The sequence below is a fragment of the Spermophilus citellus genome (genome assembly GCF_964194105.1).
Source record: "Spermophilus citellus genome assembly, chromosome: 1".
Taxonomy (NCBI): Eukaryota; Metazoa; Chordata; class Mammalia; order Rodentia; family Sciuridae; genus Spermophilus; species Spermophilus citellus.
Genome location: NC_138182.1, coordinates 28247544 through 28268511, shown reverse-complemented (window position 1 = coordinate 28268511; position 20968 = coordinate 28247544). Strand labels below are relative to the sequence as shown.

The 20968-nt window shown below is 38.4% G+C and overlaps 1 protein-coding gene across 1 annotated transcript in view; it reads right to left on the bottom strand.

Annotated features, from left to right (window-relative positions):
• The window catches only part of RXFP2 (relaxin family peptide receptor 2), a gene marked incomplete at its 5' end in the record, with an annotated part of 62675 nt that extends 42193 nt beyond the window's left edge, over positions 1-20482 (bottom strand). The window contains 2 exons of the mRNA XM_081308640.1: positions 1150-1296; positions 20440-20482. Of these exons, the coding sequence (XP_081164766.1) occupies positions 1150-1296; positions 20440-20482 (190 nt within the window). The remainder of the gene's footprint in view (positions 1-1149; positions 1297-20439) is intronic.
• Between the last annotated feature and the right edge of the window lie 486 nt (positions 20483-20968).

Here is a 20968-nt window from a genome sequence, read left to right as displayed (position 1 = left end):
TCTGCTGCCCTACTTTGATTGTTGGTTGGGCCTTCTATGGCAGAACACACACACAGGATTCCTGCAGATTCAGGAGGTCTGTGTTCTAGTGTCTACTGTGGGACTAAGTAGACATTGCAGACTCCATATCACTTCCCTACACAGAAAAATAAATGTTAATTTGGACAATGTTAAATTGGCAAATATACAGACCCAACATTGGCCTGTATGATCCTATGTGATCTGGCTGCTGTGTGCCTCTTCATCCCCTGTGCATATCCTTATCTAGTCTGCTTCTACCACCCTGGCTTCTCTATTCCTCAAACCTGTCATTCTATTTCGTTCAACCTCAGGACCTTTGGACTTGCTATTTCCTTTGCCTGGAATTCTATATCCTCCAGAATGTTTTGTGACTTCTTTCTTTTGTTTCATTTAGTTTTCAGTTCAAATGTCACCCTCTTAAAAAGATTTTCTCTGCTTATATCTTTAAAGTATTCTTCCCTCCAAGACACTTCCATCTCATTGTGCTGTTTTATTTTCTTCAGGGCTCATATCAGTCTGAGTATTTAACTCATTGATACAGGTTTATTATCTTCTTAGTTCACACTATCCATGTTCATATTGACCTTGAGAAGGTCAAGACGCTGGACTCCCTTGAGCTAACTGGTCCCAAAGATTGGAAAGCCCCGGGCACATTGTCGACACTCAATATAGGTCTGTTCAGTCAATTAATTCTCTAGGTGACTTCCTTCACATTTTATGGGTAGTCTCACAGCTGATTCAAATGACCAGCCATAGGAGGTGACAGTCATAGGATCCCTTAAAGTTAAAATGAGTACTCAAGTAGATTTTTAAAATGAAGTTCCGATTTTCACAAAATATAACATTTCATAATCCTGTGTATCTCATTCAAGCAAGTTCTCCATATGAAAATACAAGTCGTTACCACAAATTGGGGAGTATTTGCATTAAAAAGGGTTTGCGTAGGGAACACCAAATCATCTCTTCCAGGTCATTGCAGATCACTGTCCAGCTGGCCACAGTTCGGGGGCTCAGCAGGAAGGTACATGTGGTGTGGGGGGATCTGGGGGTGGGGGATGGAGGTGGGGGTGTGTGGGGGTGTGTGGGGGTGGTGGGGATGGGGGGTGGACTCCACACGGGACTACTCACCGCAGTTCTCCTCATCTGCGCCATTGCCACAGTCGTCCACACCGTCACAGTGAAAAGCCCGGGGCAAGCACTTGGTCAGATTCCCACAGGGAAAATACCCTTTTTGGCACAAAGGAGGGATTGTACTGCCTTGAGTCTGTGCGAAGTCTATGTGAAAGGGGGGACAGAAATCTCATGTAAGAGAACCCAGTGTGAGCATGGCGGAGCCCTTTCTATCCCGTTGACTTTTTAAAAGAAGACCAGGTTGCCTCTGTCTGCTGTTCTCGGTAGCCGCTGCTGTGGCATCCTGAGTGAACCAGTTTAACTGACAGGGACCCACCCAGAGGTAACACACACCATCCCGAGAACAGGAACAAGGTTCATTTTGAATTTTCGCATTTCAGCTGAGTGATTTTAGCCAGAGCCAAAGGTATTGTCTGACTTCTGCTTGAAATCAAGGAGTGGTCCACACTTGGAAGCAGAAAGGCAAAATCGTGAGTGAGATTAAACAGATAGATGGAAATATTTGAGGTGAATTGTGATTAAAAAGTAGATATATGCAAAAGGACTGTTGGAGTATGAGGGAGAAATCCTGCACCCTATTAAAATTGTATCTAACACTTATTGAGTTTACTGTGCACCAGGCACATTGCACCGTACTTAACTAAGCACTTTGTTAATCCTTCTTTCAACCTAAGGGTGGGTGGTGTTATTCTTCATGTTTTAGGGATTAAGGAAGTTGAACATTTTGCCTGTCATTCACCTAGAAAGTGACACAGGGAAGGTCTACCTCCTCTTAACCCATTGGGCTCAGAGGATACCAATCAAGTCTGGAACCTGCATTCCAAAAATCACAAGCCCTCTATGAAGACGATTTAAAAATTATCTTCTATGTAGGGAACATACGAACAAGGAGAACTGCATACATTCTAGGTTGAGAAAAAAGAGTACAAGAAGGAAATACAATGAACACTCACACAAGTATTGTATCTATGGAAAGGATGGACAAAACAATTTCAGAAATTTAGATGTACGAGGCATTCTTTCAATTATAAGAGACTATTTTCTAGAAAATAAAGAGACATGTTCTTTGTAAATGGACTTTATAAAATTATAGAAGTTTGTGTGTTTTTTTTTTTTTTTCTGAGAAAGGTATTCGAGTTGAAATTTCACAGAAGTTGATCTAGGGAGAAGGTGGAGAGGAATGGTCATAGTTCCTGAGGACTCACCGAAGGGAGCTGGACAGATGTTGGCAAAGCGTTCCCAACCACGCCACTGAAGGTCAGCAGGGTGACCAGGAGTTTCTTTAGGCTGGTTCAGGGAATGAAGCTTTCTTAACATACCAAACTTTCATAGAGCATCTACTTTGTATCCTGGGTCTTTCCTAATTATGCATATCAATGGCGACTGTGCCTAAGGGTGTGATGACCTCTACGTAACAATGAGAGAAGACAAACTGGGTAACCAAAGGCACTTCTATTCTGGTTCTTGGGGAAAATGCCCTTGTGGGGCTTGGGCCCTCTAGCAAATGCTGCCTTGAGGCCAGGCATCTTCTTCCAGACTCCACAGACTCTCCTAATGTAGGGGAAGCTGCTGGCCCTCCTCGTTTGACAAATGATGCATTTGGTAAAGGGCAGGAACAGGTTTGGGCAGTAAAGCTCTATCTGAATAGCAAATGCACGTTAAGCCGTCAGTGACATCATTAGAGAGGATGAGTGGATTATTTGAGCTTTAGTGGTTTAGACCAGATGACCCTGGAGATTCAGCAAGTGCATAAAAACAGAGCCGCTGGCCGTCCTCAGGGGGCACCTGAATGTCATTGTTCAGTCTCTCAAGTATCTGCTGCTACATCTTCTGGGCCTTCCTGCTAGAGGAGGCCAACCTGCAGCGTGGCCCTAGCATGATCTCCTGCCTCCTATCTTTTGTTTTTTGTTTGTATAAAAGCAAAATATTTTCTCTTTGCTTGCTGCAGTTGCAGATGAATGATTTAGTCTCAGCAACCAGGCACAAGGCCAGTCAAGTTGTGACTATTTTAGGAAGTGTTTCTTCGCTGTGTGACTCTGGAGGTTGGCCTGGTAAACATGTTCACATGGGGGAGGCCAACTGAGCCACAGATATTAACATCTCTTAATTTTTTGTTTGTAAAAATTTCTATAGAAGGCAGATTTCTAAAACTTAGTTGTCTTCTCACACTTGGAATGTGAATAAGTGAGATTATTATTCTTAGTGTGGTAGCTTTGAAATTTTTTAAAATAGTAACTCACAGTTAGAAGTAAATTTTACACACACTAACCGCTCACTCACACATCCATCCACACCTATGTACACACCCAAACACACCCATGTTTCTTTCCCTCCATATACCTCTAGACACCTCTGCATACACCCATCACACCCATACTCCTGCATACACTCCACACACCCCAACACACTTACACAATGGAAACAGAATTTCTTGAAATATTACTTAACCTTCTACTCTCTGGGATGAACTCTGAAAATTATTATTATTATTAATTTTTTTTGATACTAGGGATTTAATTCAGGGGCACTTAACCACTAGCCACATCCTCAGCCCTTTTTAAAAATATTTTATTTAGAGACAGAGTCTCTATGAGTTACTTGGGGCCTTGCTAAGTTGCTGAGGCTGGCTTTGAACTTGAGATCTTCCTGCCTCAGCCTCCCAAGTCACTGGGATTGTAGACATGTGCCACCATGCCCAGCTATTATTCTATCTTATTCACTTGAAAAGAGATCACAAGTCACTAAATTGATTCATGATCCATGAATGAAATTCAGCCTACTCTTCAAAGCACCAGAGCTGGATTAGGATTCTTTTTGCCATTCATTATGTGATCTCGAGTCAGCTATTTCACTTCTTCAAACCTTTGTTTCCTTAGATTTAAGGTGGGGTTACTGTGAGTCTTTAATTTTGGGATAGGTCCTGTAGGCCCAGCATCCTCTATAGTACACAAGCATTAAATACGGGAATGCCTGGCTCAGAGTGAATACTGGCACACAGGCAATCTCAACTCACGGTACAAAACCAGGATTTTAAGAAGGAAGCTCTAGCCAGGCATGGTGACGAATACCTGTAATTCCAGTGACTCAGGAGGCTGAGGCAGGAGGATCCCAAGTTTAAAGGCAGCCTCAATAACTTAGCAAGACTCTGTGTCAAAGTAAAAGATAAAAAATACTGGGGATGTAGCTTAGTGGTAAAGCACCCTTGAGTTCAGTCCCCAGTACCAAAACCAAAACCAAAACCAAAGAAACAAAAAGAAGTAGCTCTGCAACATGAGAGCTTACTGTGCCTTAATGTTTTAAGATTTTGTGTGGCTTCTATCTGTGAAAGAAAAAAACGCAGACTATAACAAAAGCTCCTCCTACTTCTTCATGTTTACTCTATTTCAAAAGTCATATGACATGATTTTTATTTTAAGCCATCTCAAATTCTTTTTCTTCTTTCTTAATTTTTTTTGTAGATGGACACAATACTTTTATTTTATTTATTTTTATGTGGTGCTGGGGATTGAACCCAGGGCTTCATGTATGCTAAGCTAGCACTCTACCCCTGAGCCACAACCCCAGCCTCTCAAAGAGGGAGCAGGGCGTGGTGGTTGGGAAGGAGGAATTCAAGTTCAAGGCCAGCCTCAGCAACTTATCTAGGCCCTAATCAACTTAGTGAGACTCTTTTTTTTAAAAATATTTATTTTTTAGAAGTAGTTAGACACAATAGCTTTATTTTATTTATTTATTTTTTTATGTGGTGCTGAGGATCGAACCCAGGGCCTTGCACGTGCTAGACGAGCACTTTATCGTTGAGCCATAACCCCAGCCCCAGTGATATCCTGTTTTAAAATAAAAAATGAAAAGGGCTGGGGATGTGGCTCAGTGGTTGAACACCCCTGAGTTCAACCCCCGGTACCAAAAAAAAAAAAAAAAGAAAGAAAGAAAGTGTTGAAGGAAGGTTGTAAATAATCAATAAGCAATAAAAATGTCCTTTCAATCTCTTGATTGTAGTATTTTCTTAACATTTGGAAGGGAAGATGAAGCATTGGATGGAAGGGAATGTTTAAATGGGAGGCTGAGGCTGTCTGGGTACCACACTGTGAGACTGGGATGTCCTTCCTTCTGGGGTTCATTCTGAAGATTTTGTGAGTCCTTTGAGGGCTGGACCCAAGTGCATGCCTTTCCTCAGATGCAGACTTAGCTAGAGGCAGAGGAAGACCAGCAGCCAACTTTCGAGGATAAGAGGATTCAAGATTATTTCCTTTTCCCCAGAATATTAAGTGTCATTTAGTGAGTATGGACAAAGGGAGGGGAAGGGAGAGAGAGCCATGCATGCAGAGACCTGCCGATTGTGTTTCTCATAATTCCCCATTTCCCACCCCAGAGTGGCATTGTCCCAAAGTCATTTCAAGTAAAAATTGTATATGGAAAAAAAAATGAATCAGATCTACTTCTTATCCTTTGCCCTCTGCATCCTAAATCTCTTATTTTCTATCTAGTGTCTGGTATTATGTGGCACTCAATAATTTTTTTTTAGAGAGAGAGAGAGAGAGAGAGAGAGAGAGAGAGAGTGTGTGTGTGTGTGTGTGTGTGTGAGAGAGAGAGAGAGAGAGAGAACTGTTTAATATTTATTTTTTAGTTCTCGGTGGACACAACATCTTTGTTTGTATGTGGTGCTGAGGATGGAACCTGGGCCGCACGCATGCCAGGCGAGTGAGCTACCGCTTGAGCCACATCCCCAGCCCAATAATTTTTTTTTAAATAAGTGAACTAATGGGTCATTTGGAAATAAAAAAATGTAATTGAAGAAAGAGCCCCTTTCAAAATTTAACCTTCCAAAAGTTGCAGGCTTATGTTTTTATTCTCATGAAAAAATATTGTCTAGTGTTCAATGAACTTCCTTGATCATTCTGATCTGTCATTATCAAATTTAAATGATAATGAAGAGCCCCTGCTGGATTTTGGCACATACTGAAAAACCAAACAAAACGAAAAACTGGCTTGTTATCTGTAGGAGGCATATTCTGCTGTCTATTCCTTCTGCCATCTGTGGAAGATGAAAGAGACAGTTTTATTGAAATTTGGAGATTATAAAAATGGAGGATGCCTACATCAAAGCAATATTGATAGCTTCCCCAGCCATTTCTATGGGATCCCTGCCAAACACACAGCTGAGGGGAGATGGGAGCATGTGAAAGAAAATTGCTCAGTAATAGTCCCTCCTCTCTCTCCAGTCAATATTTTGGACATGTCCATGCAAAAGGCTTATAAAACAACTCCATGGTAGCCCTTGGAAGCCCAGGGGACTGCAGTTCAAGGGGATTTTTTGCTGTCCACCAACACTTGCCCTGAGTTATTGGGAACCAACAGATGAGAATGGTATTCTAGCTCTCAGTTTAAAGAATCAGTGAAAAGCCAGGTGCATGCCTATAATCCCAGCAAATCAGCAGGCCGAGGCAGGAGGATCTCGAGTTCAAAACCAGCCTCAGCAATTTCATGAGTCCCTAACCAACTTAGCGAGACCCTGTCTCAAAACAGGGCTCAGTGGTTAAGCACCCCAGAGTTCAATCCCCGATACCAAAAATAAGTAAATAAATAAACGAGTGGAGATATGCAAGTCCCTCTTTGCTTAGTCTGGTTTTCTGCTGATGGTAATCACAGGCAGAGCTGAGGAAAGCCCCTGTCCTCTCACCCTGCAGCTCTGGCTGACTCTCTCCCACACGAATGCCAGAGATGATGGTGCTGTGGTTCTGGGAGGAGCACAGAGGATACAGGTCAAGGAGGCCATTTCCCAGAATGCACCACTGCTAGTGGTGCTTCACCCAATTCAGATGACATTGTCACCGAGGAAAGCAAGGGAGCTGGAGAGGAACTGGAGGAATTGCAGAGGAAGCCTCTGCCGTGAACACTTTGGAATAAATGCACCAGATAAATGTTTAACACCTAGACCATGTTAGCTGAGTGCCTACTATGTGCTAAGCTCTGTTACTGAAAGAGACAGACAAGGTCCATTCATTCCTACCTGGAGCTGTGGTGCAGGAATCTCTGAGGGGAGTAGCAACACCACTCTGGATAGCTCCCATGCAAAACAAGGGTGAATCTAGCTCCATCTGATGAATTCACAAACACACTCTCTCCTCACTTCTTCGAAGAGTCCGAGTATCACTAAAAGCCGACCTTTGCAGGGTAGATAATTTATTGTTTGAAGAAAATAGGAATTTCTTTCTAAAAAAGCCATTTTATTAAAAGAGAGAAATTGGCCTATCCATTGGTTTTCTTTAAACTTGGAAATCCTATGCTTTCTGTAGCTGTTTTGGTCTCCCTTCCCTGATAGCATTGCTTGGCCACATCAATCATTCTATGCAGAATTTCAATCCAGGTTCATTATCACATTTACTCCACCTCCTTCCCAATTCAAAAATTCCTGTCTTAACTGGATTTCTCTAAGCCTCTATATTCTGTCATGTTCTGGGACAAACTAACCACCTCATGCTGCTGAACGTCCCTTGGGACACTGCTCAGGGACTTCCTGCGGAAATTATCACCCTGTCTTTTGTTTCAGATGACTGCCTGATATTTGAACAGATAGATTTGGGGAAATGTTACCCACATTTGTGGAACAGAATATAGGCTTGATATATTTAAAATAAAAAAAAATTCAACTTGCCAATATTATCCTCACCAGGGATGGGTTTCTGCCTTACATCTTTGCCTGGGAGTCTTTATGCATGTCACACTCTGAAAGCTGTGACTCTTGATGGGTTGTAAGAGATTGAAGGAAACAAGATCTCCCAAAATACCTCTTTGCTGACCAGTAAACTGCCTAAACCTCAGGTATATGTATGCATGCATGCATTTAGGTCAAAATTTTGTCTTTGTGAATTTAAATGCTCATGTTGCTGTGCATGATTTGGGAGGCTACTTATTCTTCCTGAAGCCTGCCTGAGAACAATGACCTCCTAGAACCTGCAGAGCAATGGGAAACACGGAAGGGTGTGAGTGGAGAGAGTGGAGAGACAGGCAGTGTGAAGCCCTGTGGAAATGTGCCATGGGGAACATGGAGGAGGGAGAGGCTGGTATTGTAAATTTGCCTCAATCCATGGCCTTCCTCTGTGTCAGAGAATTTTTCCTGGCTCTTTCTCTCAATTTCTAGTCCAATTAATTTACACATTTACCTGCATTCAAGAACAGGACATGCATCTGAGTAGGACATACCATGTACAAGTATGGGGTGTTGTTTGTGAGCCCTGTCTGTGCTGAGCTGTATGGAAACCACAGTTGCCAGCCATGGCTGGGGAATGTTGCTTTTATGATTTTACGATGCACAAAGGATGAACCCTCCATTGATGTTCCATACTTCACTTAACCTTACTTTTAGACTTTCACCATGAATCATTTCTTTTCTTTCCTTTATTGTCAGTATCTTGGGCTCGCCACTGTATTTTTAAACATATTCTTGTTCAATCAGGTCTCAGGGATTGAGGGTGTAGCTGGGTGGGACAGTGCTTGCCTAGCATGTGTGAAGACCTGAGTTTCGTTCTCAGCAACTCCACTCCTCCCCTCTAAAAATCAGGTCTCATCTTCAAAGCAAATCAATCAACCAACCAAACCAACCAACCCACCCAAATCTGGTTTTACCCATGTGCTTCTAGAAGACTGAGAAACATTCTTCTCCTATTTATAGTTACATTTCTCAGAAGAATCATACAAGTCAATGTTTCCACGTCTTTATACTCTTTGGTTCTTGAATCTGCAGCTTGTCGTCTTGGCCCTCCTGCTACACTGAAATGCTCATCAAAATCAGCATATTACTCAGCACTAAAAAAGAATAAGATCATGGCATTTGCAGGAAAATGGATGGCATTAGAGCAGATTATGCTAAGTGAAGTTAGCCAACCCCCCCCCCTCCCAAAAATGCTGAATGTCTTCTCTGGTATAAGGGGAGTGACTCAAAATGGGGTAAGGAGGGAGAGCATGGGAAGAAGATTACCTCTAGATAGGGAATAGGGGTGGGAAGGAAAGGGAGGGAGAAGGGGAATAGCATGGATGGTGGAAGGAGACCCTCGTCATTATATAAAATACATGTATGAAGATATGAATTTGGTGTCAACATACCTTATATACAAACAGAGATATGATAAATTGTGGTATAAAGGTGTATTAAGAATTGTAATGCAATAATAATAATAATAATAGTAATAATAATAATAATAAGAGGGCTCATGTATAATGGCATAATTTGGCGTGAACATACTTTATATACAGAGTTACGAAAAATTGTGCTGTGAATGGATAATTGTGATTGTAATGCATTCCACTATTGTCATGTATGTAAGAAAAAGAAAATCAGCGCTGTCCCTTCTGTTACTAAATCCACAGGCACTAGGGTGAAAGCTTTCTTCCCTTGGCTTGGTATTGCCGCTGCGCTGCTTTTACTTCCTCTTCTACCCTGAAGGCTTCTTTCTGTCTCCTTCTCCTTAATTCGCTGGCTCCCTGCCTTCCTGCCTTTTTTTTTTTTTTTTTGTCAATACCCTGAAATTCACTGATATGCACTAGGTGGGAGGTTTCCAGGTTTTTGCATTTCTTCAACCAATAAAATCAAAGAATTTAAAGGGACCAGCAAAAAAGCTGCAAATATTTTAGTTTGTCAATATGGATGTTGAAAAAAACTCTCGGCTACTTTATATTTTAATATTGATTTATTAGAAGAATCGTCCTTTATTGTTGAAAATTAGAACCTATCCACAGGAGAAGAAAACAATCCTTTGAAAGGAGTATATTTGGCTTTGTAAAAAACCAACTTACTTATGCTCCTAGTAGGCTGGTGAAACTTTCATTCCTGACAGCAGGGGTCTGGAACACAGTGTTTGGAACCGTGTGTGAGAAAACAGAATCTGGCAACGTGACTGGAATTCTCTAGGGAGGTCAGCCCTCTTGCTATAACTCACACATATTTTCTCCTAGTTTGTCACTTGTCTTTGATTTTGCTTGTGAGAGGAACTCCAGGGATAGAACTACTGGATCCTGACTTGAAAATAACCATGCGAACTGAAAGTAGAAGGTAATTTACTTGACTTAATTAAGGGTATCTATGAACACCCGTAGCATACAATATACTTGATAGGAAATGTTCTCACTTTGAGAATGGGAAAAGGACAGTCATCTCCACTATTCCTGCATTTGGTCAACATTGCACTGGAGGACTTAGCTGATGTAGTTGAGCAAGGAAAGCAAATCGATAGTATAAATATAGGAAGAAATACAACTTTGACGCATCATGCATGATATGACCACGGACATAAAACATTCAAAATAATAAATTATTGGCATTGTGGGTTTAGCAAGGTTTACTATAAAATCAATTGTGTATCAGGAACAAAGAATTGGAAAATAAAATGATTAAAAATATGGCTTTTATGGGGCTGGAGTTGTGGCTCAGTGGTAGAGTACTCGTCTAGCACATGTGAGGCCCTGGGTTCGATCCTCAGCACCACATATAAGTAAATAAATGAAATAAAGGTATCGTGTCCAACTACAACTGAAAAATAAATATTTTTTTAAAAAGTGGCTTTTTCTATGCTATCAATAATCTCATATATTCAGGAATAAATCTAACAAAAATGTTTAAGACGGTTATGTGATGTATTAATGTTACTGAGAGATAGTAAGAATCTAAATAAATGGAAGATAATATTTTAAAGATGTTAATTGTTTTCCAAGTTGATCTGTATATTCAAAGCAAGCTTGATAAAAATCCCAAGAACATGACATATACACATATAGGAATGGATAGGTTGATTCTAAAAGGTACATGGTATCTCCAAAGGACAGGAAGAGCAGGACACTGTTGAAGAGGGAGAACAAGGGGAGAGAAGTTGTCATCTGTGTATCAAGATATCATAATGGTACTGTAATTCAGGCAGTGTGATACTGGTGCCAAGATTGAAAAATTGACCAATGGAACAGAATAGAAAGTTCTGGAAAAGATACACACATGACATTTGACTTAAGACCAGTGGTGCTGCAGAACAGAGGGAGGGGAATAATTTTAGGTAGATTATAAGTGAAATATGCAAGGTAAAATGAGTGTTTCTGGAAGATATGAGAGGAGAAAAATCTCTATGATAGAGGAGTGAAGATCTTAAGGATCATACAAAGGAGAAAAATTAGACAAAAACACTAATCCTGAAGGAGAAATGCTCAGCATATGTGAAAATGAACAACTTTTGTTAAAAACGAAAAATTACCATTAAGAGACTGCAAGTTGAACAATAGAAGATATTTGCAAAAGCTGGTATTTAGAATATATACAGATGTCCTACAAAGCAATGAGAAAATGATGAATGGTAAATAAAAAAAAAAACAGGCAAGAGACTTGAATGGGCACTAAACAAAAGAAGATATCCAAGTGACTAAAAACATCTAAAGATATTAAATCTAATTTGTAACCAGGCACATGCAAATTGAAGTCATTCAGATTACTAGTATTGGTATAATTAAAAACAAGATAAAGATAGAGAGTTGAGTGAGCAGAGATGAAGCCATGCATGTTTTGGAGTGCCAATCAATGGGAAGAGCTGTGTGTCATGGTTTACTGAAATGGGACCCTTGCAAACCCTATGAGTCAGCAATTCTCTTTCTAGGTATGTGCCCATAGACTGCCTGCACATATGCACCCAGAGACTCCTAGGAGAACATTCTCAGAAGCATTAGTCACCATATCCCTAAACTGGTATCACTCCAAATGACTTTGAAAGACAAAATGGATAAAAAATTTAACATATACTTTAATGACATATAAATATAGACTTGAAAGTAAGGGAACAAAAGCATCCAAAAAGATTTCAGATCAGGCATAGCCTGTGGTCAGTTCTCCTTTAACTTTCTACGGTTAATCTTGTATTCCATCAGGAAAACGTTCCTGGCAGTCAGGACTTTTATAGTAATATGATAATGAGATTTGAGCATAGCTCGACTCTATGTCTGAAATGCAATTTTCCTCCTTCTACACTTCCTCTTCCTTTGATATTCATCTCAGAAGTCATTTCTAGGAAACCCTTATCCATTCCTAGACCACTTCAGAGTATGATCTTTCTCCTTCCCCAACCATCTCACACATGACTCTATTGTAGTATTTATGGCAATGCATTCTATTTTTTTCTTTTTTCTCATAGTTCACTGTTATCATTCGTTAATTCATTATTCTCTTAATGGGTAGAAAAGTTCCCAGTTTCTAAACTATGCCTCAAAAACTGTTGTCTAACTCGACATTTCCAGGAATAGCAATATTGTTTCCATAAGGGAGCCACATATACCTAAATCCCCGTATGTGGTGTGGGAATGACATGATTTAGGTTATATGTGACTTATAAGTAAACAACATTGCTAAGGCCAAACTGGGGTGTATACGTGTTGGATAAAATATCCATGTGGGTTCAGTGCCCACAGAAGCTCTATGCTCACCTTCTGCTTTTCGTTTATCATATACTAATGCATCATTTTTTAAATGCAGACATTTTTGCTTGAGGCCATCTCAGCCTCTCCACTTTTCCAGTGGGTTCTGTATTGGTTGGGCTAGGGTAGCCCACATTGGTCTGGGAATCAGATGGTCACAGCACAGGTAATTTCTTCACACTTCTCTTTTCACAAAACTTACAATTCACGCAGACAAATGGGCAAAAATAACCTAGCATTTGTGAAGCCCTGTGCTATCAGGGAGGATGACTTACTTTTCTCAGTAGATGATTTTTAGCTTTCGTTATTACAGTAAGAGCAGCATTTTTTAAAGTGGGAAACAGGAAACAGCCATAAAGGAAATGGCTTCAAATAAGGGAACAGGGGTTTTCAGTAACACTCAGCATAGATTATTATCTTTTTCCTGCCTATAAGGACGTTTACATAAAGACTCTCTCATCTCACCCTCAGACAGCAGTTGAAGCTTTTAAGGAAATCTTTTTGCAGAGGTCCTCCAAGACAGGATGGAAGAGGAGCAGCTATACATCTTCTAAATTTCTTATATATCATGGATTTACATAATAGGGGAATGGGAGTAGAAATATCTACAGCAATAGAGATACTATTTTTACCCCAGGTGGTTGAGACTGAATGTCCCAAGCAAGATGTGAATAAGAGAGAAAAATGGAGAGGGAGGCAGAGACAGACAAATAGGCAATGACCAATCTAATGTCCTCTGGCTGGACCATAATCAAACAAAAAAGTGGATAATGAAAGCCAGGTGATGAATGAGAAAGAGGATCTGGCCACAAATGCAAAACCCCTCTTCTCAAGACATCTGATATGAGTCAATGAATTTCTTCTAAAGGATGGAGTGATTAACATCGAGACTGATGATTAACATGGAGACTGATCTGTAGGTAAACTTGGATATTAAGGTTTTCATGTATTATATATAAACAATGGATATTATGCTATCAAGAAGCTCTATGTTGATTATTAGACAATGTAGGGTCACCTATTACGGTCATCCACTTAATTTGTCCTTATAAACTGCCGATTAAAAAAACATTCAAGTAAAATTAATGTGTTAAATAATTCAGGTGGATTCAATTAGCAATCACAGTACACATGAAGAGTAAAATAGCTGTCACATAAAGAGGTAGAATTTCTTAATAGAAAAAAACCTACTTCTATTTTGATGTGCAAACCACCATGCCGGTATTTCCAGAAGTGTGATCCATGGGAACAGGTTGTCAGAACCATGTGGAGGGCTTCTTAAATATGTAAAGTCCCAGGTCCCTTCCCTGATCTATCGTACATTCAGGGATTAGAGTCCTACATAATCTATCTTTAACATCACAATTATTGATATGATTATTTAATATTGTGGACAAAGCTGAGAGATTATTGGGTATGCTGAAGGCCAAATGCTAGTTAAGGTCATGACTTGACATGGGTCTACTGATCCCAATGAAGCAATCCAGTCACTCTGCTGTCCTTACCACTTAACACATACAGCCTTTCATTTCATAACTCCAAATCTCCCTGTGTGCCCGCTCCCATCCTGTCTCTGATAAAGTGCAACCCGAGGAATCAAAACCACCTTCTCTTTTGACTTCTGGATCAAGGTCACCCACTGTGGAGCAAATCTTGACTCTGCTTCCATGTCATACTCCTTTCCAAAGACACAGAAAAGATTGCTATTAGCTTTTTCATTCAAGCCTTTGGGTCATAGGAGAGAAAAATCTCCATCAAATATGAATAGAGAAAAAGCTACTGTTTTATGGGGACCTAAAACCATGATCTGCAGGGCTGTGACTGTCACCTGCAGTGACTGAGCCTCTGACAGAGGAACGGGAGGGAACAGTTCTGCCTGAACCCCCAAGGTTGTGGTTTAAATAAAGCCTCTTGCCTAGGGTCAGCAGGAAAGCAGTGTGGTCCTCTGGAAATGGGACATAGGATTGGAAGGGGGTCCTCCACAAGCAAAATGTCTGAGATACTAACATAAGCTATGCTTCAGATCTGAGTACTGTGGAGGCTCTAATGAGAACACTCATCGACAGACAAGGGCAGGAGAAAAATCTCTCCAACTTCATGCACATGTCCAGGATGCCCAAAAGGGAGAATTCATATTTGGAACAGAGCTTTAAAAAGTAGTTTAAAGTATGTATGCTTAATATTCTCAAATAATGAATGGAAGAAAGAACACCATGAGATAAAATCAAAGTTTATAAAACCAGAACATACAGCTTTAAACACAGTTGGAACTAGTAGAATGAAAATGTAGTTGTTAAAATTAAACAACAACAACAACAACCTAAGGGGATAAATAAAAATAAACTGTAATCAGAGAACAAGAGAATGAGTTAAAGCCTTATTTTTCCTCATCAAAACAGATTCTATTAACACTGAACTTCTCTGGAAAAGAAAATAGTCATTCTACCCCTGGTGAAGATAATGTAGTAGAGGATATTGTGGACCAGAATAGGGTGACAGCTGGAACAGATCTGTATCACCTTAGCAGAAACCTTTTAGAGAAATCTGATGTAATATTTATGTCTATTTTTAATTTCAGAAAGCTGATTTGATGCATATGCTATAAATTATATAACATTTCCTACCAGATCTGGGGCAAAATTCCATCATCAAATACATTCACAACTTGCTATTGCACAAACATGAAATTTTGTTATCATGCATAAATAGACTCTAAATAGCCTTTGGTCTATTCTGAGCAGATATTTTTAGGCAAAGGTGATCAAACTTTCAGTTAACACAGGTTTTTGGATTTCCTAATTGTAGACAAATCACTAGGACCTAAAAAAGAGCAAGTCAGTATTAAGTACTGAGATACAGTAGTCATTTAGCTCTGGTTGGTGACCGACCACTGATCAGGCCAGGAGATGATGAGATAGAGACAAAGAACAGAAAAGAAGTCAGGAGATGATGGGATAGAGACAAAGAACAGAAAGAAAGTAAGGGGAGGAGACAGGAAGTCACTGGGGAGGAAGCTCACAGCAGGAAGTGATTAGAAGTGAGGAATACTGGAATAAGGGGACAGGTTGAGGGACTGGATGTAGCCAAGGTGGACATGCAAAGGCAGATGTGAGTAGCCAGGGTGGGAGCAGATGTGGGAATTAGAGGGGGTGGGAATTAGAGGGGGTGGGATGTAGCAAGGTCAAGGACACAGTTGGAGATTAGAGCAAGAAGGTTGGAACAGATAAGAAAAGAGAGGAAGATTTCAGTGTGGAGGAAACCAGAAGAGAGATGTGAGTGAGTGGATGAGATGTGGATGAGATGTCCAAGACAAATGCACACAACAGCGAGAAGAGGAGAAAAACTCAAGAAATGAACACATGGAAAAAAGTGACAGCTTCATAAAATACCAAAGAGGTTTTTGTGGCCTCCAGTCATCCCTCTGAGCTGAGGAACACCAGAATTTATTCCTTCTGTGTTTTGGTCCCTATTAACCAACTTCCCATGATCCCTCCTTTGCCCATCCTTCTCTTCACCCTTCCCAGCCTCTAGTAATCACTACTTTACATTTGGATAGACTTTTTTTTTTTTTTTTTTGCTTTCACTGTGAGAATATGAAGCATTTGTCTTTCTGTGCAGGAAAGGGAAATTTGAAGGCTATAAACAAAGAAATGATAAGGAGAGGGAAATGCTAACTACCTGGGGTGGATCAGTGCCTGCTGTATGCATGAGCTGAGCTATCATATTGTACCCCTTTAATATGTACCATTGATGCATGCTAATAAACATGTAAAGCAATAAACTAGAAAAAAAAGGATTTTGAATGTTTTCACTATGAATGACAAATATTTGAGGAGCGAGATATGTTTACCCTGATTTGAACATTACACAATGTATACATATATCAAAACACCCCATAAATAGGTCTATTTTCTGGGCATCAGTTAAAAAATAAAGTAAGAAAAAAAGCAAGAGAAAGGAGGGAGTGGGAGAGAAGGGGAAAAGGGCACAGAGAAGAATGGAAGTAAAGAGCTAAGTCAGAATTGGGAAAGGAGGGGCAGGGTAAGAACGGAGGGCCAGAATTTTTTTTTAACATTATATTTTTTATATTGTATTTTATTTATTTTTATGTGGTGCTGAGAATCAAATCCAGTGCCTTACACGTGCTAGGCAACCACTCTACCACTGAGCTATAACACCAGTCCCAGGGCCAGAATATTCTCAATCATGTTGAACATCTTTTAATGGCCCTTGATTTCACAATAAAGTTAACTTTTCAGTTACAATTCCTTTCTAATATTAAAGCTTATCACACAAGCACTAAATCAATTATTTTATTTTGGTTTTAGGGTGCTTTTCAGAGGCATTTAACAGTGCTGACCATCATAGCAAGCTTTAGTTTTTAAAATACATGCTAAATCCCGGAAGGGACCCTTCTCATCCCTGGAAGTATAGGGGTGAGAAACTGATGTAACGTGAATAAAACATGCAAGAGAGATCCCCCCTCCTAAGGTAACTGTACCTCTAAAAGCACCATTATTATTATTATTATTTAATTTTTTATTGTTGGTCGTTCAAAACATTACATAGTTCTTAATATATCATATTTCACAGTTTGATTCAAGTGGGTTATGAACTCCCATTTTTACCCCGTATACAGATTGCTGTATCACATCAGTTACACTTCCATTGATTTACATATTGCCATTCTAGAAGCACCATTATTTCTCATGTAAAATAAGCATGTTCATTCTTCATGAATAAATCATGTATTTACCAGATAAGTAAACCAGGACATTTGGGCTTCTTAAATAGGTATAAATTCCTTTTAAAAAGTGCTTTAATAGTTTCATAGTTATGTAAAAGCATTCTTCCTTCTTAATTGAATTCTGTTTAGGACCCTATTTTCCAGGAATAAAATGTGTAACTTTTTAAACTCACTTATTGAAAAGCAGCACCTTCAATTTTGTCTCTAACCTTTGAGTGGTAGACAATTTTGCCACTTCAATGAGAGGCCTTAAAACTTTTATTACACCTGATCATATTCACTCACAGTACAACCAGCAAGTGAGTAAATATCTACTGGGATATGTATTTAGCTAGTGCATTGAGATCTCACAGGTAGGAAGCCTTGGTTTCTGGGTTTCCCCAACTTTCTCTATTACAGAGGGCTCCATTCACCTTAAGCAGCTGAGTTTCTTTCTTATTAGCAGTACAGCTTTAGCCCTTTAGGATGATTGGCCTGAAGCAGAATTGATTTTTACACTCCCCACAGCATGGATGTAATTGTGCGAAATGGAAATGCAGTTGGAAAGCCTTTTCTCAAGTCTTAGCGACCAAGATAACTGACATCGCTTGGAAAGGACCGTCCAAGGCATACCTTGAACTTGGCCGCTAGGGGGCAGTCGAACACTGCCCACTGCAGGATCCTAATCAGGCTCTGCTTTGCATGAAGGCATTTTTTGAAGGTTAGTAAATTATTTGAATAAGTAGCTATTGGTAGTTATCCAGTAGCATCCTTAATACTTGATACTTTAATTTCCTATGCAAGCACTTGATTTTGGTTTGTAATATTGTCCCTAATTAGTTCATCAACAACATTTAAAAAAGGTGGCTTAAGAATGCACAATGAATAAATTAATGATAAAACACGTATAAGAATATTATCTCTAGTTATCTGTTTCTGTGAGTAGATACTCAGTTTTATTCATTTCCAGACACTCACTCCAGGGTGATCATGGCCTGAAAATAGAAGACAATCATCATATTTCTAACTTTTCATTTTGTTTAGACTGCTTTAAGAGTCTAGCACAAATGTTTATTTAAATTTTAAAGCAATCTTCACTCTGATATAATTCTTAATGACCCTTCTTTGATTATTATCAAGAACCTTACGACTATAGCCATCTACGATTATATTGTGAAAAAGAAAACAGTTTAATTATGTAGCAAATACTTATTTCCACAAGTAGAGAAAAGATATCACAGCATGGATCAATAATTATTTTGGAAATGAATTATTATTAATATAAAGGTTTAAATTAGTAATCAAAGATGATATAAAATTAGAAAATAAAATTTTCTAAAGAAATAGAATTAACCAATAAACCTTTATTAGTTGGTACTGTGGACCTGGTATTTGGCATTAGAAATTTCATTTACTTAGAAATAAAACAAAATGATTTGCTTAGAACTTTTTTTTGTTTATTTAAAGAATGCCATTACATTATAGCAAATCAGAAACCACTACTTTAGAGATAGTTTTTTTTTTTTTTGCCTTATAGGGTTTAAGCAAAATCAGATAGATATATTATCATGAGCAGAAGCAGAGTAGAATGAAACTGGTTAACTGCAGTTACAGTTACAGAACTGGGCATTTTTAAGGGCACTGGTGATCTCTATGATGGATCTTAAATCCAGAAACCAACTTTTAACTCTTCATTCTTAAAAATGCTATAAAATTGAATATTACAAATATGGACAGGACATGAACTTCTGAGGTAAGATCTTAAATCAAAGAAATAGACTGCTTTCTACAACTGTATTTCAGGCAAGATGAGTTCATAGATTGTTTCTCCCTAGGTTTTCATGTAAGAGAGATTGAAACACAGAATAAAAATTGTGCTTGGAGACAATATTTTGAAATAATTTGAAAGGATAATTTAGTAACACTTCAAATTCAAAATAAAATTTAAGTATTTTATAATCTTTTATTAGATATTCTTAAATATTACATTTTATGCGTGTACATCTTGCCTTTATGCTCATAAATATGTGACTTTATTTTATGATTTAAATGTCTATTTGGAATACGTCTAATAACATTAAGTATCTTAAAAACCAGAAAAGGATTTCTCAGAAAACAAAAATAATTTTAAATTCTAATGTTTATTCTCTGAGGCTTATCAAAAGTCTTGAAGAAAAATTATGAATTGAAATAAGTGCATTTTTTAATTATGATAATGATAAGCCCAGTATACCATGGATGTGATGAGTAGATTTTAAGTATATGAGCTCACAACAAAACAAGTTTCTTTCTTTAAAGTCAGGTGAAGATTTAAGTTTAATTTTTTTTTGTCAGCTTTCCAAAAAATGTCACTGATTTAAAAATGAGCAGTTTGACTAAATTAAAATTGCCTCAAATTAAAAATAAAGAATTATATAAATAGATGCACTTTTGTAGATTTGTTTTCTGTCATTTGGCTTTTTATTTTTTTATTTTTTTTATTGGTTGTTCAAAACATTACAAAGCTCATGACATATCATCTTCCATACATTTATTGTACAAAAAAATCAGAATAACATCAAAATCAATTACTTCTGTGAAGACACTTCACAATCTTAAGTCATTTTTGTAGATTTTTTTGGATAACTTTGTTTTATAAAGGTTAATTTTTAGGGAGAGATACTGTGTTTTAGATTTCTATGACTTTACAGTTCCTAATTTGTATTAATAATAAAACAGTTACTAACAATTACATTTTTTTGTTTATAGACATATTACAACAGGTTCAATTTTTACAAATAAAGTTTTAGTTTATCAATTTATCCTACTTTACAAAAACAAATACTAAAAGTAGTTTCCCTGTTATAATTGATATAGTAAGCATTGTTTTTAAAAGTTATTTCATCTACGGCTTTAATAACACATAAAAGGCAAGTTTCTATGAAAAATTTGTTGCATCCAGAAATTGCTAGGCTGTATGGGGCTACCAGCAGTTAGGGATAATGATAATGAAACGCAAAATTGTTGTCTATTTTTCGAAGACTGCCATGAGTCTATTGTGAATACCATACATAGAGCTAAATAGAATTTTTTATATTCTTTGGGAATTACTCTTACTTAAAGTGAGAAAGCAGCAGCCTTACCTTTGACATCTATCAGAACGATGAAAGGAAGTAGAAGGAGCATTGCAATCAATCTGAGCCTGGAGAGATGTTTAATATCAGAAAAATAACAATAGGCTTACAGCGATTGAGTTATTAGACGTATCCTCCTTACACCTCAGAAGGAGTTCTGATATAGTAACTCCAGAGCCTCCCATGTGTCTGAGCATGCTCACAGCTAAAACTTCACTGGCACGAGGGGAGATGGACTCTTGTCACTATGCAGCCTCCCTTTTTCTGGGTTCTTTCTTTTTGGTTTCCTTTTAATTTAAGTCTACAGTTGGGTTTCTGGCCATTTAATTCATTATGATATATAAAATGAGATAGAAAATGACTTTAGTATTATGAATAACAAATGCTTTTTAATCACTTAATTTTTTTCCCCTCGAAACGTGGAAAAATTTGTGCTTAATTTATATCTAGACCTATGTAGAAATTCTGAAATATGAAGGGATATGAATTTATACTGAATAGGCTGTGAAACTCTGTCTGAGCATATTTTTCATGCAGT